The sequence below is a fragment of the Aulonocara sp. 'chitande type north' Nkhata Bay genome, linkage group LG9 (genome assembly GCF_057382095.1).
Source record: "Aulonocara sp. 'chitande type north' Nkhata Bay isolate Kocher_YH1m ecotype deep benthic linkage group LG9, A_spYH_male_GT1.1, whole genome shotgun sequence".
NCBI lineage: Eukaryota > Metazoa > Chordata > Actinopteri > Cichliformes > Cichlidae > Aulonocara > Aulonocara sp. 'chitande type north' Nkhata Bay.
This window is the reverse complement of record NC_141352.1, coordinates 6,027,471-6,049,818: the sequence shown is the minus strand read 5'-3', so window position 1 is coordinate 6,049,818 and position 22,348 is coordinate 6,027,471. Positions and strand designations below refer to the sequence as shown.

Genomic DNA, 22,348 nt, shown 5'->3' with positions numbered 1-22,348 from the left:
AGTGAGCAGCCTAGGCACGACAGAAGTGGTTGTAGCTGTAATAGGAAAAGAACTATTGCTAACTTTTCTGTTAAGTTAAGGCCTGATCCTTCTGAAATTCATAGCCAGTGCTCTGACACGGTGTCATCAATCTTTAAATGCTGAAAAAGAACAGTGTATCCAGAAAAACACATTATATTATATAAATTATTATAAAATTTGTGTGCGCCTAACTTTTGTGCCAGTACGCCTAACTTTGAAAAGTTAGGCGTACCAGTACGCCCATGGCAAAAAGTTAGTCTAGAGCCCTAACAGGGGAGTAACACCAGGCTGCTCTTTGTTGACTTTAGCTATCTTAAGATGTATGCAGTATGAAGTTTACTTCCAACAAAGGAAAAGGAAAACAAAAAAGCTGAAACTTATGGAACCTGAACTGGAAATATAAACTAGGAATAGGAAACGCTGGGAAACATGAGAAAAGTAAACTCTCAGGAGGTAACAGGAGGTAACTGATCCTTGAAATACAAGGACCAGGGGCCTGTTCTTCGTACCGCGCTAAGTGAGTTAGCTGGATGAGATTGTTGACGATTTCGCGTGATCCTGGATCGTTCGGTTCCCCGAAGCCCATCCGGGACTTGCTGTCATAGCAACAGAGCCGTAAGCGTAAACCTGCTGGGGAGCAGGTTTACTTTATGTAAACAGGATTAGATCGTGGCCACGCAGGTATGTCCGCGTCATTCATACGAAAGCAACAGCGATATTCCACCACTGTTTCACCATAAATAAATAACATCAATGTAACTAAAGATAATGCAGCACTTGATCCTTTTATTGATTTCACACAGATACATACAGGTCATTCCCTAAAAAAGGGAAATGTACTATTAACATTCTATTACATGTATGTGATTATTACAGATGTAATTCATATTTCAGAGTAGTAATTGTAAATTACTTCGTGTAATCAAGATGAGAGACCACGGCTATAAAAGCGAAGGTGGATTTGGGAAGTCTGTCGCAGCCATGTCCTGTCCGTTTACGCGAGCAACCCATTGCAGAAGGTGCAAGATTGATAAGGAGAGTCCTCAGAATTCAGCGTATATTGCGGGATAGACAGGATCCTTTAGCTCAGCGCGACAGTGTGCTCATAGAGAGATATCGATTTTCCCGTGAGGGTATTATTCACTTAACCAACTTGTTGACGAGGGGGTGCAGGACCACCACCTGTCTTTTTCTTTGCTCTGCCCTTTTCTTGGTTGCTGTTATGAACAAACAAACAGAGTATTCCAGGGTCTCTTTCCAAGAGACGACAAGCAATATAAGTGATAAATATTACCATTCTGTAGAATATTCTTATATTTCACTTTTACTTGTTCCCATGTTCTAGTGGGTCCTGTTGTGGCTCTAATGTGAAAGGGGATATAATATAACATATTATAATATAATATAATGTAATATAATATTGGATAATATGGTGTGATATGATAAATCTACCCTACCGCCTACTGGTGTTGGCCAGAGGGGCCGATGGCGCAATATGGCAGCCTGGCTTCTGTCAGTCTGCCCCAGGGCAGCTGTGGCTACAACCGTAGCTGCCTCCACCAGTGTGTGAATGTGAGAGTGAATGAATAGTGGCATTGTAAAGCGCTTTGGGTGCCTTGAAAAGCGCTATATAAATCCACTCCATTATTATTGTTATTATTGGATTACTTACGAGTTTGATTTGTCAGCAACTTTCTGCCAGCCCTCTCTCCTTGCTTTTGCAGCCTTTGCAGTGTTCCCTTGCGTTTTAATTAAACTCTGAAACTCCTGAAATCCCTCACTCAAGAGTTCTTGCTCTGCTGCCGAAAAATACCGAGCGCGCTCCTTCGACATTTTCGCCGACCAATCAAAGGGTTGCCGATCAATGTTTCTACTATCGATGCGTAGCCCCTGTTGGGCCACCCAGTGATCTCACATTACTTCATCCAGCTATACTAATCGTCAACAACAGGTGTGTTCGGGGAACCGGAATAGCGAGCTCAGAGTTAGCGCGATGATTTGGTCTTGGATGTTTCATTTGATCTTGGATGTAGTAAGCGACGTACGAAGCACAGGGCCCAGGACTAAGATGCATGAGCTTGACTTAGAGTGAGACAATGAGACATGACTGACTGGTACAGGAGGCATTGACATAATAGAGAAAAGAGATTAGGATAGACTGGAGACAAAAGGGTACTAACACAATCAAACACGAATCAAGAACAAGAAATATAGATAACAAAAGCATTATGTTTTTTCACAAAATTAAGACCAAATAATACAAGCACTGAAGAAAAGTTTCTTAAATTGAAAAGTCCACAACAGAAACTCAAAAACTGGGACAGGACCATGACAGATGTGGAGCAGCTACACAAATTGAGAATATTTGAATACTGTTTACTGTTTACCTCCACTCTTCCTTTGAAAGATTAGAGAGAATATTCATTTCCTCATTATCATGTAGAAGGCGATAGACAGCGCTGACATGATGGTTCTCCAAAACAGCTCGGTCATTGTAAAATAGCGCCGTGTCTGACCTGCAAATGCCACAGAAAATTTGTCATCACAGATTTTTTTCTTGTTTGGTAATATATATATATATATATATATATATATATATATATATATATATATATATATATATATATATATATATATATACATATAGGTGCAGTGACTCTCAAGCTAGGCGAGTGGCTCCAGCAGATCCCGGGAACAACATCGGACATCTCTGTCCAGAAGAGCACAGTCCTAGGAACGATACTGTGCAGGTCCCTCAAGCTCCCAAGCCTCTGGTAGAGGACCCGATCTTGAAGGATTGACCGCCCGCAGGGGCGAGCGGGGAATTTTTTTTTTTTTTAAAAAAACAATATTATGACTTTAAACACTTTATTCCACATGGTTAAGTATTGTAGAGTAGGTTAGATATAGGCAGGGACACCCAGGCAACATTAGACAATAGACAGCTAGAGAGACCCCTCTCTGGTCCTTCAGGAAGAGGGGGCCTCCCTGGGAGGGCGTTTTACAAGTAAAATTATTTACGACTTTTAAATAACACTAGAGCCCCTCAGAAACTGCAATAATTTGAATGTTGCTCAGTAGGAATTACCTGGTCTGAATATGGAAGTTATTAGTAGTCCCTGTATGCTCATAGTCATGGATGGCAGCTGCAAAAATAATGGCAAAGATCTCCAGCTCAGTTAGCCAGTGCTGAAAGAAAGTGAGATGATGCATTTTGTATGTAGTAACAAACAAACAAGCAATAAATATGAATATAATATTGCTTTACACAATTGTTAATATAAAAAAAATTCAATAGCCACTTAAATCTAAGGCTTCATGAGTTCTGTGTTTAGAATTGCTTTAAAAGTATACTGGTCTTTCTTGAACTGCAAGATTAATGGACTCCCCAAAGACAAACCTAAAGAATGATCAAAATCTGTACAAAAAAGACAAAGGTATACCGACTATTGGATTGCAGCAGTGTTTCCCCTTTAATGTTTTATCAGGATGTGGGGTAGTTTTAAGGTTTTAAATGTTGTGGCTTGCTAGCAGGTCATAACAGTAAAGAAAAAAAAGAGTCCATTACTTCAAGATATGAAAAAGTCTCTTTGAGAACTCGAAAGAAGCAAAGCAGTTTTCCTGGTTACATTTTAAATCACCATTAACCAAGCAAGACTTACCATTATTCCACTCTTAATGAGCAGGTAATGGACCGTTTGTGTGACATCAGCAGCATGTATCAAGTTGTGGTAGGGGTTTTTGTATTTGCTGTATCCCATTTCCAGTGACTCCACAAATGATGTGAGTGCAGAGGTAGGAATCTGATATTGAGACAATGCAGGAGAGAAGCATGATGACTGCAAAATTAAGTCGTATATGATTACATCACTTTAAAAGATAACACCACATAAAAAACAAAACAAAAAGTCATTTATAGTCTGTATGGGAAATTTTTTCACAAGGTTATTAAAGTATTGCACTTCTTAAACAAAACTGCAGACCTTGTTGTTTTAGAATTAGAAATTCCCTTTAAAACTTAAAATAATATGAGGGTCAATCATTTAAATGATATATGGAAGCTGTCTTTATTTGAGTTTACCTTGAAACGATTAATCAGGTTATATCTGTTGAGCAGTTCAAAGAAGACAATTTTCAGAGCATGGTTTCCGCTGGCATCATTCAGTGCAAACACATCAAACGACCACATATCTACATGCTACAGACACATAGAAACCAGTTTTATTATCATTTGAATAACATAAACGAGTGTGTCCTTGTGTACCTTGTCTTACCTAAGTCATACACAAAATGGCAGTTTTTGTTCCTGCATATTAGTATGGTAGATAGAAAACTTTTTCCCTGGCCTTAATCTGTTAACTCTCTATTGTATAACTTGCTCATGACATTTTAATACTGAGATTAAAACTGAATGCAGACTCACATACATGTCACTGATTTTATTTTTAAAGAAATCACCAAGTACATGTGCATTTATACCTTAAGCATAGTGATGACATTTAGGGAATAACTGAGACCAGTCATGTTGGAGGTTCGTCTGAACATCCTGTAACCCACAGACAAAAGTACACAGCAACACAAGCACACACCAAATGAACAAATGCACTATGCCCAGTATGGTAACTCATTTATTAATTTGAATATGTTACATTTATTTTGGAGAAGGAATAATCAGAGGCAATTTTTTTTTTTTTTTAAATCCATCCCCAAAATAGAAGATCCCCAGAGTTTTGAAGCAGTACTGCAATATTAGGCCAAATAATAAAGAAAGATTAACTTTTGTTTATTCTAAATTGTTATTCAGTCTAAGGGGAAAATAAATCTATTCTATTAAAACCTTGTCAACCTCAATTTTTTTTACCATTCCATTTTCTATATTGATAAAGTAATGTTTATATTTCTGGCATTACTTCTATAATCTGCGTAATTTATTTTGAGAATAATATGTGTTGTACTGAGTGGTTCGGATTGGCTCCCAAGCCATTCTAATATAATATCTGTTGACCTGAGTTGCGGCCATAATATGCTATTCAAAGGTAAAGGGGTAATTCAAAGCTATTACTAGGTACTAAATAGATTTTCTCTGATCACTCCAGTATCCCAAGAGCTCAGAGACAAGTTGTTAGTTTAACTGCTGATTCTTAATTAACTTTTGGGATGTAAGATAGCTGAAGAACATCAAGATAGATTTAAGATTAATTCTAATTGGTGGATGTGACTGGTAGTGCAACAAGTGTTCATCAAGTCTAGAGAAATGATATATATGCCAGTCCATTTCTATTGTTTGTGTCTTATCCATGGAAACAAAATGATGCATCTCGGGGCCTTATCCAAATTGTTCACTGTATGTTAATCAAAACCATTACAAGAAAAAAGTACCATTTGGCCGAACTTCTCAACATATGTTTTAGTTACAGAAATGTGTGATGCTTTTTTTTTTTCAAATAAATAGACAAGAAAATAGAAAAACAAATGTACACACTTTTTATTGCTACCTAGGCTTCTGTTCTGTTACTATGCTGACTTGTTAAACTGACTTGTATTTTTTATAGCTGTCTTAAGCCAAACCTCTCCACAAAGATCCCAGCCTGTACTGCACGGACGATGCTGCGGAAGTGTGGTTTGTCTTCACTGTGGTGTAGCAACAGGGTTCTCTGCCGTGTAAAAGTGGAGGCCAACCAGTCACGAACCTCCAGTGGTACAGAGTCTGACTGGATATCACTCAGCTCATCATCTTGGTGCCCCAGTTGTCTGCAAGACCATTCACAAAAACACTGAATGTACATTTTCATCTTCTAAAATAATTAATCTATCATCCTCATCTTAAATGAACCAAGCCAAGCCAAGTTTAATTAAAACAGCACTTTAAAATGGCAAGTTGTGACCAAAGAGCTTCACATTAAGGACAAAATAAAATGAAATAAAATAAGATAAAATATTTGTAGAGAAACCTGTGAGTGACAATGCTCAGGACTTTTTATGCGTATGCTGTGGCCAGTGCCATCCTCTATGCTGGTAAAAGAGACACCTTTGAAACTTCAGGTCAGGAGTTCAACTCCCAACCAGAGCATCTTTATCCAGAAAAGTTCCCTAGGCTAGACCCCCCCAATGTAACCAAGACCACACCACAGTGAACAGTAGATGCTTGGATACAAGATAGACAGCCACAAGGAGCAGTACTGTCATACCTGAGGCCATGAAAACTGGTAAAATGGGAGACGCCCCCTAGGCTAGTCAAGAATGACCAAGCTAAGATCCTGTGGGACTTAAAGATACAGACGGACAAGCTGGTGATGGCTAACCACCCGGAAATAATAGTGGTGGACAACCAGAGGAAGACGGCTGTAGCGATAGATGTAGCCATACCAAATGACAAACACATCAGAAAGAAGGAACATGAGAAGCTGGAAAAGTACCAAGGGCTCAGAGAAGAACTCAAGAAGAGTGAAGGTAACAGTGGTCCCTGTGGTAATTTGAGCATTTGGTGCACTGACCCTAAAGCTAGGTGACTGACTCCAGCAAATCCCAGGAACAAAATCCTAAATCTTTGTCCAGAAGAGCACACTCCAAGGAACAGCAAAGATACTGCGCAGGACCCTCAAGCTCCCAGGCCTCATAATATGTTTGGCATAGCGCAACATATAAAAAAGTTTTATTGCATTGTGAGTATTACATTGTCTTATTGAAATACTGACTATTTTATTTTTCCACCACTGATTAAAGTCTATACATGGGGAAATTAGCTAAAAGCTCCTTACCTGTTTTCCTCAGAACAGAGAGATTCAAGGAGACAGGCGGCAAACTCCAGGTTTTTCTTCAGTTCCACCACAGATGCTTCTCCCTTCTCCAGCTGTTTAACAAGACACCGTAACCTAGAACAAATAGCCCATATCTCAGTATCACCTCAAAACTGTTAACACACCATGTGCTTGAGATCTTAACTCTCCCGGAGAACAAATCACTTATTGCCAAAACCAAATGGGAGAAAGGTCTGGAGTATTCCTTTGAAGATAGTGCTGGGTTAACCTTCCAAACCTCCCAAAAATAATGTGGGCTTTATAGATAATTGAGAAATTTTGAGAAAACCTTGGTCGCAGCAAAGGGCTGCCCCTCCCTGAACCTGGTTCAGCATTTTCTCGTGCACAGGGTCTATTGTCTTGATGTGAGCTTTCTACTCAGGGTTTTTTCTTCCAGTTCAGAGCAGAAATGTTTCTGTTAAGAAAATGGCTGTTGTTTCCCCCCACCCAATTTTAATTATAAGCTAAATATATTTCTACTAATGTAATTAGTTTGCTAACAGCAACAGGGATGAGTCAGTGAAAATTTTGCTTTTTTTTTTGGAATAGTGTGTGCAGTGGCGTGTCTAGAAAATTTTTGTTGGGGGGCCAGGTAGGGGCACAGATTTGGAGAAGGGTGGCAGATGTAATTGGCAGATAATGTTTAAAAAAAAAATTCTACCAACCGTTAACCATAATTCAATAATCCTATAAACCTAATAACCGAATGCGCTTTTAACTCTTATTAGAATGAGATTTTAACCACTATGGTGCAAAGTTTTTAGATACTGCGTTGATAAAGTACAAGAGATACAATCAGTCAGTGTTTATTCAGCATTCAAGGACAGCAATATTTGCATAGTATTTTTACTGACATATAGTGCACATATGTTTTGGGCAAAAACATTTTTGAATATTAAAATACAAACATTTGTAACAAACAATTGACAAATTAGCCAATGCCAATTGCAAAACTTTGTGCCTATTAAAAAAAGAAGATAATCTTCTCACAAACTGGTGATTTTGAAACAGGAAAAAAGTGGGGAAACAACTGAAAAGACTAACATTTGAATAAAACCTGAAAGCAAGTAAATACTTGCTATGCTGCCTTATGGTAAACTTTGGTAATATTGATCAAGAACAACACTGGCTGATGATGAAATACAGTCAGCTGGCATGGTGACACTGCCAGTATTAACCTGTAGGGCTGGACTGGGACAGAAAATCGGGCATTTTGACTAGAGACCGGCCCACCAGGGCCCTATTTCAGGAAGCCGGTTTAGAAAACTCAGAGTGAAAAACGATACTCAGGGTTGAGTAACCCCGAACTGTCCAACTCGGAATATTCGGTTTCAGAAAGGCTGATAACAATTAGTTCAATCAACGCGGAGTTGCTTTAACCCCAAGTTAAGCACGCGCACGAGGATACATAAAGCCCTGATTAGTGGAGCACAGATTAAGCGAGTCACCATGGAGACGGAGGGAAAGAAGGCGCGGTCAATGTATTTTACAGCGCTTGAGGCCGAAATTCTGATGGCAGCATATGCCGATAACATGCAAATTCCACAGAAAAAAAGTAACACAGCCTCAGCTGCAAAAGAAAGGGAGCATGCACGGCAAAACAAAGCGTCAATGCGTGAGTGTTAATTTAAACATTGATCTAGGGATTTCCACCCATTTAACACGTTATTTTATTTTATTTTATTTTATTTTTTATTTCATACATTTTATTTTGTGATGTGATGTGAGCGCAGGTGCAACCCAACAGGCCCCAAACGTTCCTGGCAGCAAGTAAAAATGAAATATAAAAATATAGTCCAAACAGGTAAGGTGTAATTGTATTATGAGTAGGGATGGGTATCGTTTAGGTTTTATCCGATACCGGTGCCAAATCGGTACTTTTGAAACGGTGCCGGTGCTTAAACGGTGCTCGAACCGGTGCTTAAAGAATGGAGAACACAAACTTTGTCCAAAAACCTCTCATGTTCAGCTGGTTTTTTTTGTAAAAAGATAACAATGTGTGCCTTTTCTGCAGCTATGTGGCATATATGTTTAACTGTTTCCCACTTTTTCTTTGGTCATTTTAGCCTTTTTGGCCAGGGTGAAGGGAGTATCTGCCATCAAACAAGAAGACAGCCGCATGTAGCTATGATGATGTTTGCTAGTTCACCTTACATGCATTAATGTAATAACGTGGTTAGCCTACTCAACGTAAATTACACACGAACAACATGAAGCTACTCATGCAGAGAAGAACGGCTGCTGCTGCATCATCATCCTCATCATTTCTGCTACACTGGCAGGGCTAGGGGCCAGGACTCTATTCTTCGGGTTTTTGGGGGATGTTGCTCCGGGTCCGATAACTGGCAACCCACCCGACGTGCACGGTGTGAGGTCTCACAGCAAGCTATCAAATATGGCGCATTTCTCGGCTTTTAAAAAAAACGCTATGCGTCGCCAGCTGTTTAATCGGATTCTTGGTGTTACCTCCTTTGACAGTATCACAGTATCAGCTTAAAGCACTTGTTACAGGCTGCTGAGTTTGCATATTTTGCTGTGAAGTACAGCCAGACTTTTGACCGCTTCGCCTTGGACATTTTTAATCTGTAGCTCTGCTCTAACTGAACGTACGTACCTGGCCCCGCCTACTATCCTCGGAAACGTAAAATGATTGGCTAGAAGTGTATCACAGCTCAGGAAAAAAAAAGCACCGAAATAAAGCACTGAAATGTGCGCTGCTTTTCGGTCTGCTTACTACCGTTTATGTCATGGCACCGGACACCGGTACCCATCCCTAATTATGAGCCATAGTGCTTGGTCTGTTTGTCCTATATAAATCAATTGCAGTTAGAGGTTACATTAATTTCCCCTCTGTAAGCACTTATTGAAATTATCTGAGCACATTACAAGTACATATTTGCTTACTCTGTATGCTCAAATGTGACCCGTTATAGCCAACAGAAAAAAGCGGAGGCCCGAAAAACAGGTGGGGGTCCTCCACCACCACCACTCACAGAGGCTGAGCAGTTGGCTTCCACATTTGTGATAATGTTGGCAGCATCACATATGATCTTCACAGTGCAGAGAACACAAATTAGCATCCATTACTATAATGAAATAATTTGTTAGTTTGAAATGCTACAGGGAACTATGTACCTGTACATTAATGCTGTGGAAAGACTTCCTGTTCACATAGTCTCCTTCATTTACTGAAGGAGCAATGATTGGAATGTGAGTGCCATCTATACAGCCAATCACGCCTGGGAACCGTGAAAATAAATGTAAAATTTAAGTAGTAGTTCAAGTATCACCACATCATGAATTAAGTTTTGTTCATCCTGATACCTGCAATTTTGTGGAATCCCTCTTTGATAAATCTTGTGGGTTTATGACCGGGGAACACCACAAACGAGTACAGGAGACGTTTCAGTGCAACTGTAACATTCCTGACTGCCCGACAGACGGTAGCCTTGGAAACGTGCTCAGCGTCACCAATATTATATAGAAAGCTCCCGTTTGCAAAAAACCGAAGTGCAATACAAATAATATGTACAGAACTGAGAGGATGTCCGCGATGTGTCACATGAGCAATATTAGGCCTGAGGATGTTATTCAAATAAATTATAGATTGTGCTGAAAAACGGTAACGTTCACACAGAAAATCATCAGGAAATGATAACATGTCCGAACGCGCTCTAATCACTCTCTCCCGGCGGAGAGCTCTGCGGAGAATTTGGGCTTCAACATCTACTGGCTCTTCAAGGAAGGGGCACGCCATGTCTGACACTTCCTACAGTCAGGTTTCCGACAAAGAGGCGGAGAAGGTCAGGGTTAGTTGAAGTAAACCTGCTAGGGGGCACGTTAGCTTCATGGAGTGTGTCGTCATAGTAACTCACTCAGAATTAATCTAAACTCGCTTTGTGAAACCGAAAACCCAGAGTTTTCGTTAACTCAGGGTTTACTTACTCAGAGTTTGCACTAAACCGGCTTCCTGAAATAGGGCCCAGGTATTAAAGCCATAAAGCCTTTGAATGAAAACAAATGCTGTTGTGACAGTGATGTACAGTCTTGTTGGTATATGTATGATTTCTATACATTTTACATCAGATAAAAACTTTGGTTGTAAGATTTAGATAATTATTTAATAAAAGCTAGATATTTTAAATGAGAGTAAGAAAGAAAAGTATTTCTTTGTGCCCCCCTCTCCCTGTTAATGCCCTACCTGGCCCCCTGGCAAAACTTTCCTAGACCCGCCCCTGCACAGTTACCAGCTGTCAGCTACATAAAAAAGAATCCTGGTGTTATTTGTCTCCCAGAAACAGTTCATAACTTCAACTCATCCATGTCACCTAAAAGGTAAACCTGTTTCTCCATCACCTGTTCAGCTCTGATGATTCAGTAAGGACATCTCCTGGTTTCATCTTCATGTTTCCCTCTCACCACATAACCAAACCGACATCATGACCAGCAGCTTTACAGCTGTGGCTCCAGCAAACATCAGCTGATACTAGAAATTAATATTAAATAAATTCTAACAACAGCTGATCAAGCTTAAACGTGCTGCTGTTGTTTAGCGCGACATCTGCTGGTTTCCTCTTTCTGGCGCAAAGTGGGCGATAAATAAACAAGAGAGAAAAGCCGATCAGCTGATCATTGATCAGTTTCATGATTGAAGTAGCAACAGGAGAGGCAGGGGGAGAGAACGAGAGAAGAAGAGGCAGCTGTGCAGCGTAACGACAGAATAACTCCAGCTTTGTGTCTTTTTTTCATTATAGCGAAAGTCCGGGACAAACTGCGTCTCTTCTCAGCTCAATACGAAATATTGTATGTAATATTTTCTCTGAATGAGGGACCATCCCATTTTTTTAAGGAGCCGTTGGCAACTCTACTAACTAACCTTATGAATAAAATAAAGTTCACTATCAGTAACATCATAGCACCCACCCAGTTGTATAAAAACTCCGTCAAGCTGGCTAGAACGCAGTACGAGTTATTGCAACTGAGGGTAAATAGTCAGCACAACGAAAATAAACTCCACCTAAACTTGGTTCATATCTGACCCAGATAGACTGCAGATCATAACTTCTTACCTGAAGTTCAGTTCACCTGACACTCGGACTGGCGGCTGCCTCGGGGCTCTCCTCCTGCCTCCCCTTCCCTCATCCACCTGCTGGCCTCTGTGGAAGCCCCGCCATAGCCACCACCAAACAACTGAGTTATTTTTACACATTGACCTGCATCTGGCCAATCCACCACCTCTCATTGTTCATGCCATTACAAAATGAATAAATAAATAAGTCACCGGGCACATGCCCGGTATGCCCGATGGCCAGTCCAGCTATGTTAACCTGCAACCAAATCTGCAGCTCCATACAGCAATGTTACGACTTAGATTATATCTTATAACTCATAACTCTTATGTTAGCTGCCCTCAGTAGCATACTGTCTGATATATTCGATGGCTGCAATAATTCTTTAAGTGTTATTTTTTCTTTGGTATTCTAATTTCACCGAAGTTTACTAAACTCAACAAACTTAATATTACTTACCGGGACATTTATTCTGTCCTCATTTTCTTTCACCGAAAAATTGTTTCCTGCAGTGCGTCTTTCGTGCTTGGCTCTCCTACCTTTGCTAATGTGATGCACATAGCGCAGAAGCCGATGCTGCATTCACTTACACTCGGATATCTGAGCTTCGCCGTGAAAACATAATCGGACATTTGATATTTGATTGAATTTTATTGTTTTGCCTTTGGGGTGGCACCTGGGGTGGCCAGTCTGGTTGGGGGGTGGCCTGTGCCCCCCTGCATTGCTACCCCAGAGTGGCGTTATCTTGAACAGCACTTAGAATCACCATACTGGTTACACTAATATTATCAGCTACAGATGTTAGTGTGCAGAGAGGTGGTGGCAATGGTTAATGTCCTTACCCTCCAGATGTTCATAATAGGTTAGGCAGCACACAGATCAGCAATATACCCTCTTTTAACACGTAAGAACTGCATGCACATATTGATTGAAGAGACATCTCTGTCAATATTCCCTCTAAGCTGCGCACGTGCGCAATCTCTCCCGTATGGGATTAGAACGATGCCACCTTATCCCATAGTCCAGCCAATAATGCGATTTACATTCGTATATACGCAGCTAATCAACGTCGCTGACAGGTTATGACAGCGTCCTTATGACAGCGGTGTTTTAGCAAGCAAAGCGGCATGGCTGATGTGGAGTGAAGCCACGTTAATGACAACGTGGACAACCATTGGAGATGTGAGCAGGACAGACGGAACAATTGACGGAAAAACGACAGGAGAGGTCTCAGTGTCTCACTCCAACTTTGTTGATAGGCCACGTAAAACCAGAGTTATAATAAAAAATATCTGCAATGTTTGGTTTTCTTCCTGAATACTGTCGTTGTTTATATTTACTGCGGGAAGAAACGGTAAAAACGACGTTTTATAAGAAAAAAGGCTCGAAAGCGCTCTCCGCCTGTGAGCAAAAACAAACTCCATCCCCGTCTCCCTTTCCTATTCGTCCAAAAAAGTACCATGTCGACCAATCAAAAAATGATATGGCAACGTGGCATCTAGTTGTTGTTTTTTTTTTTAAAAGACTCACTGATCAGAGACAGGATCGTCTGTGGCACGAACAGCTCCGGTTGGAGGGAAAGGTTGCTCAGAGAAGAGAACCTCACATTAGACAGATGTCTAGATATTTGTAGAGCAATGGAGATTTCAAGAGAATACAACAAAACAATAGCGGGACAGGCTGTAGAGGAACTGCATGCAGTAAAACAAAAAGAGAGAAAAAGACTGGATAAAGAGATATCATGCAGATTTTGTGGAAGAGCACATGAAAGACTCAAATCAAAATGCCCAGCATATGGAAAAAAATGCAAAAAATGTGGCAAAGAAAATCATTTTGCTATAGCATGCAGGAGTAAAAGCAGACAGAGTGAAAATGGAAAAAAGATCCACACAGTGACGGAGCAGGACTCGGATTCCTGTGAGGACATAATGACTGTCACAGCTATGACACAGACTGCAGTAGAAGTGAACCAGATCAAAGAATCAGACATGAAAAAACGAGAACAGCTGTTTGCAGGCATGATGATTGGCAACAGCCTGGTCAAGTTTCAAGTTGACTGTGGTGCAACCTGCAACGTTATTCCCATCAACTTGTTGAACCCGAACATCAAAATGGAGCACACAGACAAGGTTCTTGTGATGTACAATAAGTCAAAGCTGTGTCCATTAGGAAAGTGTAAGGTCAAGCTGACAAACCCAAGAAACAACAAAAAGTACAGAGTCGAGTTCCAAGTGGTAGAGGAGGATTGTAAAACACCTCTACTTGGGAGAACAGCTAGTGAAGCGATGAAGCTAATACAAGTTAAATATGATAACATCTGTGCTTTGGACAGCTCAGTGACAACAGCTCCATCAGAGAACAACGCATGGTTGTTGGAAGAGATAAAGACTGAGTTTCAGGATGTGTTTACAGGAGATGGATGTTTGCAAGGTGAATATGAGCTGGAAATCGACACAACAGTGCAGCCCGTCAAACTGCCAAAACGCAGAGTCCCAGTGTCGATGATGAAACCACTGAAAGAGGAACTGATGAGCCTTGCAGACAGACAAATAATAGCACCAGTGGAAGGTAGTACTGATTGGATCAGTGGGATGGTGACAGTGCAGAAGCCAAATGGCAAACCCAGGATATGTATTGACCCAAGACCGCTTAACAAAGCTTTGAAGCGTAGTCACTTCCCGTTACCGACAATAGATGACATCTTGCCAGATGTGTCAAAAGCGAAAGTTTTCACAGTTTGTGATGTGAAACATGGCTTTTGGCATGTGAAGCTTACAGAAGAGTCAAGCCATCTCACGACATTCGCAACACCATTTGGTCGCTTTCGTTGGCTGAGAATGCCGATGGGGATCAGCCCAGCGCCAGAGGTCTTTCAGCGCAAACTGATGCAAGCGTTAGAGAACCTGCCAGGCACATACATCATTGCTGATGACATCCTGATCACTGGAAAAGGAGAGACGACTGAGTTGGCAGAAATGGATCATGACAGAAACCTGAGACTTTTCCTGGAACGCTGCAGAGAGAGAAACATCAAATTAAATGTGGAAAAACTCAAGCTTAGAAGACAGGAAGTACCATACATCGGACATCTACTCACAGCAGAGGGGCTGAGCGCTGACCCAGAGAAGGTACGGGCCATCACAGAGATGCCAGCACCAACGGACATAAAAGGGGTGCAGAGACTAGTTGGAATGGTCAACTATTTATCAAAGTTTTACAAGCATCTGTCAGACGACTGTGAGCCTCTCAGACAACTGACGCACAGAGATAGCCTATGGGAGTGGACAGACGTGCAGGAAGATGCATTTAAAAGACTGAAAGAAAAACTAACACAAGTCCCAGTTTTGAAATATTACAGCCCTGAAGAAGAGCTGACGCTGCAGTGTGATGCCAGCGAGACAGGACTGGGAGCAGCTCTGACTCAACATGGAAAACCAGTGGCATTTGCAAGTCGTGCATTGACGCTCACTGAACGAGGTTATGCACAAATTGAAAAGGAATGCTTAGCTATTGTGTTTGGGATGGAGAAATTCCACCAATATACATATGGTCGTCTTGTGAGAGTGCAATCAGACCACAAGCCACTCGAGAACATTATTAAAAAGCCACTGTTACATGCACCTAAGAGACTGCAAAGGATGCTATTAAGGCTGCAAAAATATGATATAACCATAACATATGTTCCAGGCCGGGACATGCTACTTGCTGATACGCTGAGTAGGGCCTACCTGCAGGATAGCATCAAAAGCCAGACAGAGTTGGAGACAGAATGTGTCAACATGGTGGACTATGTACCTGTTTCAACAGAAAGCATGGACAGAATACGGGCAGGGACGAGAACCGACCACACACTACAAACGCTGATAAAAGCAATACAAAAGGGGTGGCCGGCCTGTAAGAAAGATGTACCTGTTGAAATAACCCAGTTCCAATCTTTGCAGGATGAACTGAGCACACAGGATGGATTGGTCTTCAAGGGAGAGAGAGTGGTGATTCCAGAAGCACTGCAGGCAGATATAACCCAGCGAATTCACTCAACACACATCGGCACAGAAGGGTGCCTCAGGAGAGCTAGAGACTGCGTCTACTGGCACGGTATGAACGACCACATCAAAAAGTACATGTGACATATGTCGGTCTGTGGATGCAAAACAACAGAAAGAGACACTAAAACCACACGAGCCGACCACCAGACCATGGACCAAAGTGGGGACAGATTTATTCAACTTTGAGGGTAGGGACTACCTAATAACTGTTGATTATTACTCCAACTTTTGGGAGATAGATTATCTACCTGATACCAAGTCGAGTACTGTGATTAGGAAACTAAAGGCTCATTTCGCACGTCAGGGAATCCCAAATATTGTTTTTTCTGACAACGGGCCCCAGTACAGCTCAACAGAGTTTGCCAACTTCAGCCGGAAATGGGAATTTCGACACCATACCTCATCACCTGGCTATCCGCAGAGCAACGGCAAAGCTGAGTCTGCCGTTAAAACTGCCAAACGACTCATGAAAAAGGCGAAATTGGCTGGACAGGATCCATATTTGGCCTTATTGGACCACAGAAACACCCCAACACAAGGTTTAACTACCAGCCCTGCACAGAGACTGTTAAGCAGGAGGACGAGGACACTTCTCCCAATAGGAGACAGATTGTTGCAACCCACAGTGACTGACAACAAGTTAGCACTGATGAAAAACAGAGAGAGACAAACAAAGTACTACAACAAGACAGCGAAGGACATGGACACATTAAACCCAGGGGACTTGGTGCGAGTCCAACCTTTTGAACCACACAACTTATGGACCAAGGCTAGAGTGTGTAACACTCTGGGAAACAGATCCTATGATGTGGAGTTGGACAACGGCAGAGTCCTCAGAAGGAATCGTCGCCATCTGAGGCGAGCTACGGAGGTCAAAAAAGACATGTCAGCACATCTCCAGCTTGAGGGACAGAACATTACTGTGCCAACACAGAGCAAAGAGAACACACAAAACAGCACTACCAGGTCAGGACGGGTAGTACAACAACCTGGATATTTGAAGGACTATGTATGCAATTAAGGGGTAATCTGTGAGTTATACGCTGTAATTTGTTTACTTGTCAGAGGAAAGACAAAAGAAAAAGAAAAAAAAGATCTGTGACGACATTTGAGTTATATGTTGTGATTTGTTTACTGGTTAGAGAACAGAGCAGAACATCTGTGATAATATTTTGAGTTATGGCTTTGTGATCTGTTTACTTGTTTGGAAGGAAAAAAAAAAAAAAAATAAGGAAATGAGAAACAAAACAGAAAAAATGAATAAAAGTAATACTAAAGGAAAATAGAAAGAAAGCTAAAAAAGTAAGTGGAAGAAAGAATTTTTATTTTTGAAGAAAATTGTGTCTAACAAAGAAATGTCATGTCTAAGTTTTGTTCCAGTTGCAAATTGAGTTCTCAACTTATGAATAGTTCATTGTCTTTGTAAAAGAAAAGGGATGTAGCAATGGGAATTGCATTTACCTGTGTGTTCCACCCGGGGTCTTGAGAGTGTAACACCGGAAGGTGAGAACCGGAGACTCATGACTGTTTATTAAGAGTTTAATAAAAGTTTACCTCGGAGGAGGGAAAGTTCAACCGAGCATCTTGTGAAGTTTATAGAGAGAACAAGATGAAACACCTGCTGCTTTGGCATGTTCATAGCAGGGTTTTCTTTCATTTCTCCCTTTATGTGTGGACGGGATTATTTTTAAAACGAAAACGGAAAATCTCCGTTTTCAAAAATACCCGTGTACGTGTGGATGTAGCCTCAGTCTCTGACTGGAAGCGCTAATTCGTCATTCGGCTTTTGTCAGACTAAAGTAACTGTTTGAAAAGCTCAGCTATACAACAAGGAGAGATTGAGAATTTCCTTTTAGTTCTCAGTTTATTTGATATTGACAAAAGTTAGTCAGTTTTGTCTGTTCACCTGTAAAACAAACTAAGATTTATTTTTAGAATTAATATTTTGTTTCTAAGTGGAATTGACAATTTAGTCTGTTTCGTTTGTTCTATTTTGAAACTTAAACGCTTTAGCGGCTGCCTTTTGTGTAGTTTGCAATATTTGCCTTTATCTATCTGAAAAAGTCTCATGTTCCTTAAGTACATCTACCCTGTTGAACTTATTATGGGAAATAAATATTTAAATAAAAACAAGCTGCTGATTATTTCACATTTTACTTGTGAGCAACGGCACATTTAAATCTTATAAATACAGTTATTTGGCTTATATCGTGATAGATATCGTTATCGCCTGAAATGAAAAAAACATATCGTGATATGAAAAAATCTCATATCGCCCAGCTCTAAATATTACCCATTAAAAATGTTATGTGGCATTAAAATGTCATATTACAACATCAGTGCCATATCAACACCAAGTGTTTATGTTACCTAGGTTTCACAATAATGAAACAAGCCCAGGCATAACTGATAGCAAATGTCATTCACCATTTTTCAACAATGTAGAAACTAAAAGGAAGCTACTTTAACAACTGCCAACCAAGTACTTTCTAAAATATGCAAAAAAAAAAAAAGGTTCCTGTTAAAAGTATAAACAACAAATTTGTTTCACCACTTAAGGCATAAACACCATTGAGTAAAACTTAGCTATGAAGAACGAGGTGATGTCCTAAGCAAACGTAAAGACAACTACACCAACTGCTCCTGAAGTACTCCCTAGTTGCACTACAAAAGAATAAGAAAAGCAAAGATAGAAATTACTGATGTGGTTACATGTTGCAAAAGCAGTGGTTTAGGCAGCTGGTTTAAAAGCCTGAACCAAAATATAAAATTCCAGGCATCTTATTTCAACAGAGTCGCTCTTCAAATTGGGTAGTGTCTCTTCTCTCATCCCAACCGGTCGCAGCAGATGGCCCTGCTGGTTCTGCCAGAGGTTTCTTCCTGTTAAAAGGGATTTTCTTTTCCACTGTCGCCAAAGTGCTTGCTCATAGGGGGTCATATGATTGTTGTCTTTTTTTCTCTGTCTACCTTACAATATAAAGCACCTTGAGGCAACTGTTGTTGTGATTTGGTGCTGTATAAATAAATAAATTGAACTGATTAAAATTGTATCATTGACAGTAACTCAGTAGAAAAAGAATAGAAATGCTCTACCTTTATTTTTATTTCTAAATGCTGCTGCCTACAAGCATCAATAAAACATTTTTCAGGATTACTTTCTTCTACATTTTCAAAAATGTTGTTATTGCATTTTTTTTAAAATATTGTAATTCATTTTTGAGGCACACTTCTACTGACTGGAAAGAATCTTTTTGTCAGTATCTTAACTATCTAACATGACAATGATCCAAAACACACTGCCAATGCATTATTCCTGGTTGAAAAACCACATCGACACATTTTCAATATTACTGAAGCAATCTGACAGAGACAGAGAATGGAAGAAGAGGCAGCCAACAAAGAAAGAAGAGAAGAGATTTGAATGCCGTTCAAGAAAAACATTCTTTAAGACCATTTAAAGAAATAAACGATGTGTGTCTATCTATTTGATAGTTATTTTTATGTATGTGTCCAAATCTGACCTTATAGCAGTCTTCTCAATGCTGTCTGGTGCATCAAGGATTGGCAGTTCATCAGCCAGGATCTCATCAGCACTGCGTGGGTCGATCAGAATTTCTTTGGAGTCAGTGACACCTGTTTGAGCTGTGACATCAGTGCACAGTGCATTCTGGGACCGTGAGCCTGGACAATTTTAATACAGATTGTTACCAGTAACACACACCACATTAACGTAACTCCTGAATATCCAGAGACTTTTATGTATTTTAGTGAGCAAAATACATATATTCATCATGGCCTGAAGACACTTTCAAGTATATAGAAAATTACATATACTGTGCAGAACTTACGTGAAAAGAGGGGTAGTGGGCGCTGGTTGTTGTCCCCTGCCTCATTGGCAACTGTGAAGCATAATTGTAATAAATACTCTTAAAATTGTAATTCTTAATATAAATCAGAAATGTAAAAGTTTGAAACTTTCATAATTCAGATATTTGAATCTATTTTTCTTGCCTGTTCAGACCTTCTGTCCAAGATTCATCCAATAAATTAAGTATAATTTGTAGTCTGTTACAAAAAAAATGGATACACCTTAACCAATGCATTTTGACTGCGGAAGACTGTTTTGTTATATACTAAGATACAGCTTTGTCTTATGAAAGATGTTGGAAGACACATGCAAGTTGTCTTAAAAGCGTTTTTGTATCAACATGAAACCTCTAACTAATTTGCTTGGAGTAAAATCTTATGAAAATCATAATACTACCTTACACAGAGAAAGGCTTTTGCTGTTCAACTGTGGGGTCGAGGAATGCACATAAAAGCTATCATCACGTTTAATGCAGGAACAGATGTTTAAAAAGTTGCTTTCTAAGGACAACGCTAGCAAGCACTCTGCTTGTGAGCAAAAAGACAAAAACAAAAAAACCCACCTGTTCTCTATTGGATTGAGATGTGAGAGATTTGTGACATCTAGTGCGTTTGAAGTGTCTAGTTAGTGTGTAGTGTACTCGTTTTTTTGTGTGTGTGTCAAAACATACTCAGATTTGGGGGGGGGGGGGGGGGGTTGTCTGATTTTAGTTCAATTGTCTTAATACCATATGTCAACTTGAAAAAATAACTGTAAGTTCAGACGTGAGATTGTATAGAGGTAAAATGAATCAAAAACAGCTAATTTTACCCTAGAACCCAGAGGGTTAAATACACTTGTTTGTTATCTAAACCTTGTTTTACAAAATGGTAACACTGTGATTGTGTGTGTGTGTGTGTGTGTGTGTGTTCTATGCAAAGCCTTTTTTCATTGCTGAATGAGGCAGGTTGTATAGAGCGCTTTGAGTGCTCAGGTAGAATAGAGAAGTGAACCAGTTCATATACCATTTATGAATGAAATTGCCCAAAATGTCTTGCTATGCTAAAGCAGAGTTCGTTTCAGTGGAACTAAGAGCCCAAGCCCAACTTGTGAAAAACAACCCCACACCATAATCCCCCGTCAACCAAACTTTACACTTGGCACAATGCAGTCAGACAAGTGCCATTCTCCTGGCAACCACCAAACCCAGACTTGTAATCCAATTTGCGAAATGATGAAGCGTGATTCATCACTCAAGAAGACATGTGTCCACTGCTCTAGACTCCAGTAGTGCGGTGCGTTACACCACTGCATCTGATGCTTTGGATTCTGCTTGGTGATCTAAGGCTTGGATGCAGCTGCTTAGCCATTTAATGAAGCTCTCCCCAAACACTGTTTTCAAACTAATCTGAATCAGTATTGTGGATGAGTGAGTGAATACGTAATATAGTGTGCCCCCAAATGTGTCTATGTGAGTATGTGTGTTCAAGCACACATCTCTCTGTGTGTTTGTGTTTACATACCGCAGTATCCATGAGAACCAGAAGGCATGGGAAATGACTATGTCATCATTTTGACTGGTCCAATTAAATATGTGTTGTCAGTTGTTAGGATACTGAGCTCAGGGAGTTATTATCACTAATTGTGAGGCAGAGATAAAGAACAGGCAAATTATCCTTTGTGACCATTTTCTGCTGTAGTTTTCATCAATTCAGAGAAAAATATACTGGCTTACATTCATTTGACAAATTCCCAACAAAACCCTAATATCTATACCCTGACCAAACACACACACACACACACACACACACACACACACACACACACACACACACACACACACACACACAGAGGGATCTAGTTCTGTTAATGTAAATATAGGCAGTACCTCATTCACAATATAATTTCATCTCAAAATTTTCATATTGAAAAGGTTGTGATAATCACATTCTGATTAAAGAGTAGTCATTTAAGAATTCATAAGCTAGATAGAAAACTACTAAGCATTAACACAGAAATTATGCTTCAGTGTTGCATAGACCTAAATATGAGATCATACCGTGTTTAAATAAATAAATAAATAAATAAATGAATGAATGAATATATATATATATATATATATATATATATATATATATATATATATATATATATATATATATATATATATATATATATATAGATATATATATACATACATATATATATTTTTGGGGTTTTTTTTCAAAGTCTCTTACCAATTGTAAAGCTGAAGCCATCAATGCTGAACGTGGCACTCCGACATTTTTTAAATCCATGTTTTTTAGATTTAGATTCTGCCATCGTGACTCTTGATTCTCCTGTACACTCCTGTAATACCTTGTTTGTGAGTGGATTAATGTTGAAAGCAGATCACTGTTTCCCAGGAGGGTTGAGACCCAGGAGGCTTTTTCCCCTCAAGTGGGTGTAACCTTGGCTTTGCTGATAGTCATTTCAGATGCTGGAGGCGGTGCTGAGCTTTGAGCAGTTGTTTTAAGATAAGATGAGATAAGATTACCTTATTTCATCCCACACATAGGGCATTTGTTT

General features: G+C 40.0%; 1 protein-coding gene across 1 annotated transcript in view; it reads right to left on the bottom strand.

Moving 5' to 3' along the window:
• Positions 1–22,102, bottom strand: part of LOC147321492 (dual specificity calcium/calmodulin-dependent 3',5'-cyclic nucleotide phosphodiesterase 1A-like) — a 45,480-nt gene extending 23,378 nt beyond the window's left edge. The window contains exons 1-10 of the mRNA XM_086305389.1: positions 22,018–22,102; positions 19,782–19,832; positions 19,455–19,614; positions 6,780–6,893; positions 5,590–5,772; positions 4,501–4,567; positions 4,103–4,219; positions 3,684–3,824; positions 3,110–3,210; positions 2,409–2,537 (exon numbers count right to left, since the gene is read on the bottom strand). Coding sequence (XP_086161515.1) covers positions 2,409–2,537; positions 3,110–3,210; positions 3,684–3,824; positions 4,103–4,219; positions 4,501–4,567; positions 5,590–5,772; positions 6,780–6,893; positions 19,455–19,614; positions 19,782–19,832; positions 22,018–22,102 — 1,148 coding nt within the window. The remainder of the gene's footprint in view (positions 1–2,408; positions 2,538–3,109; positions 3,211–3,683; positions 3,825–4,102; positions 4,220–4,500; positions 4,568–5,589; positions 5,773–6,779; positions 6,894–19,454; positions 19,615–19,781; positions 19,833–22,017) is intronic.
• Between the last annotated feature and the right edge of the window lie 246 nt (positions 22,103–22,348).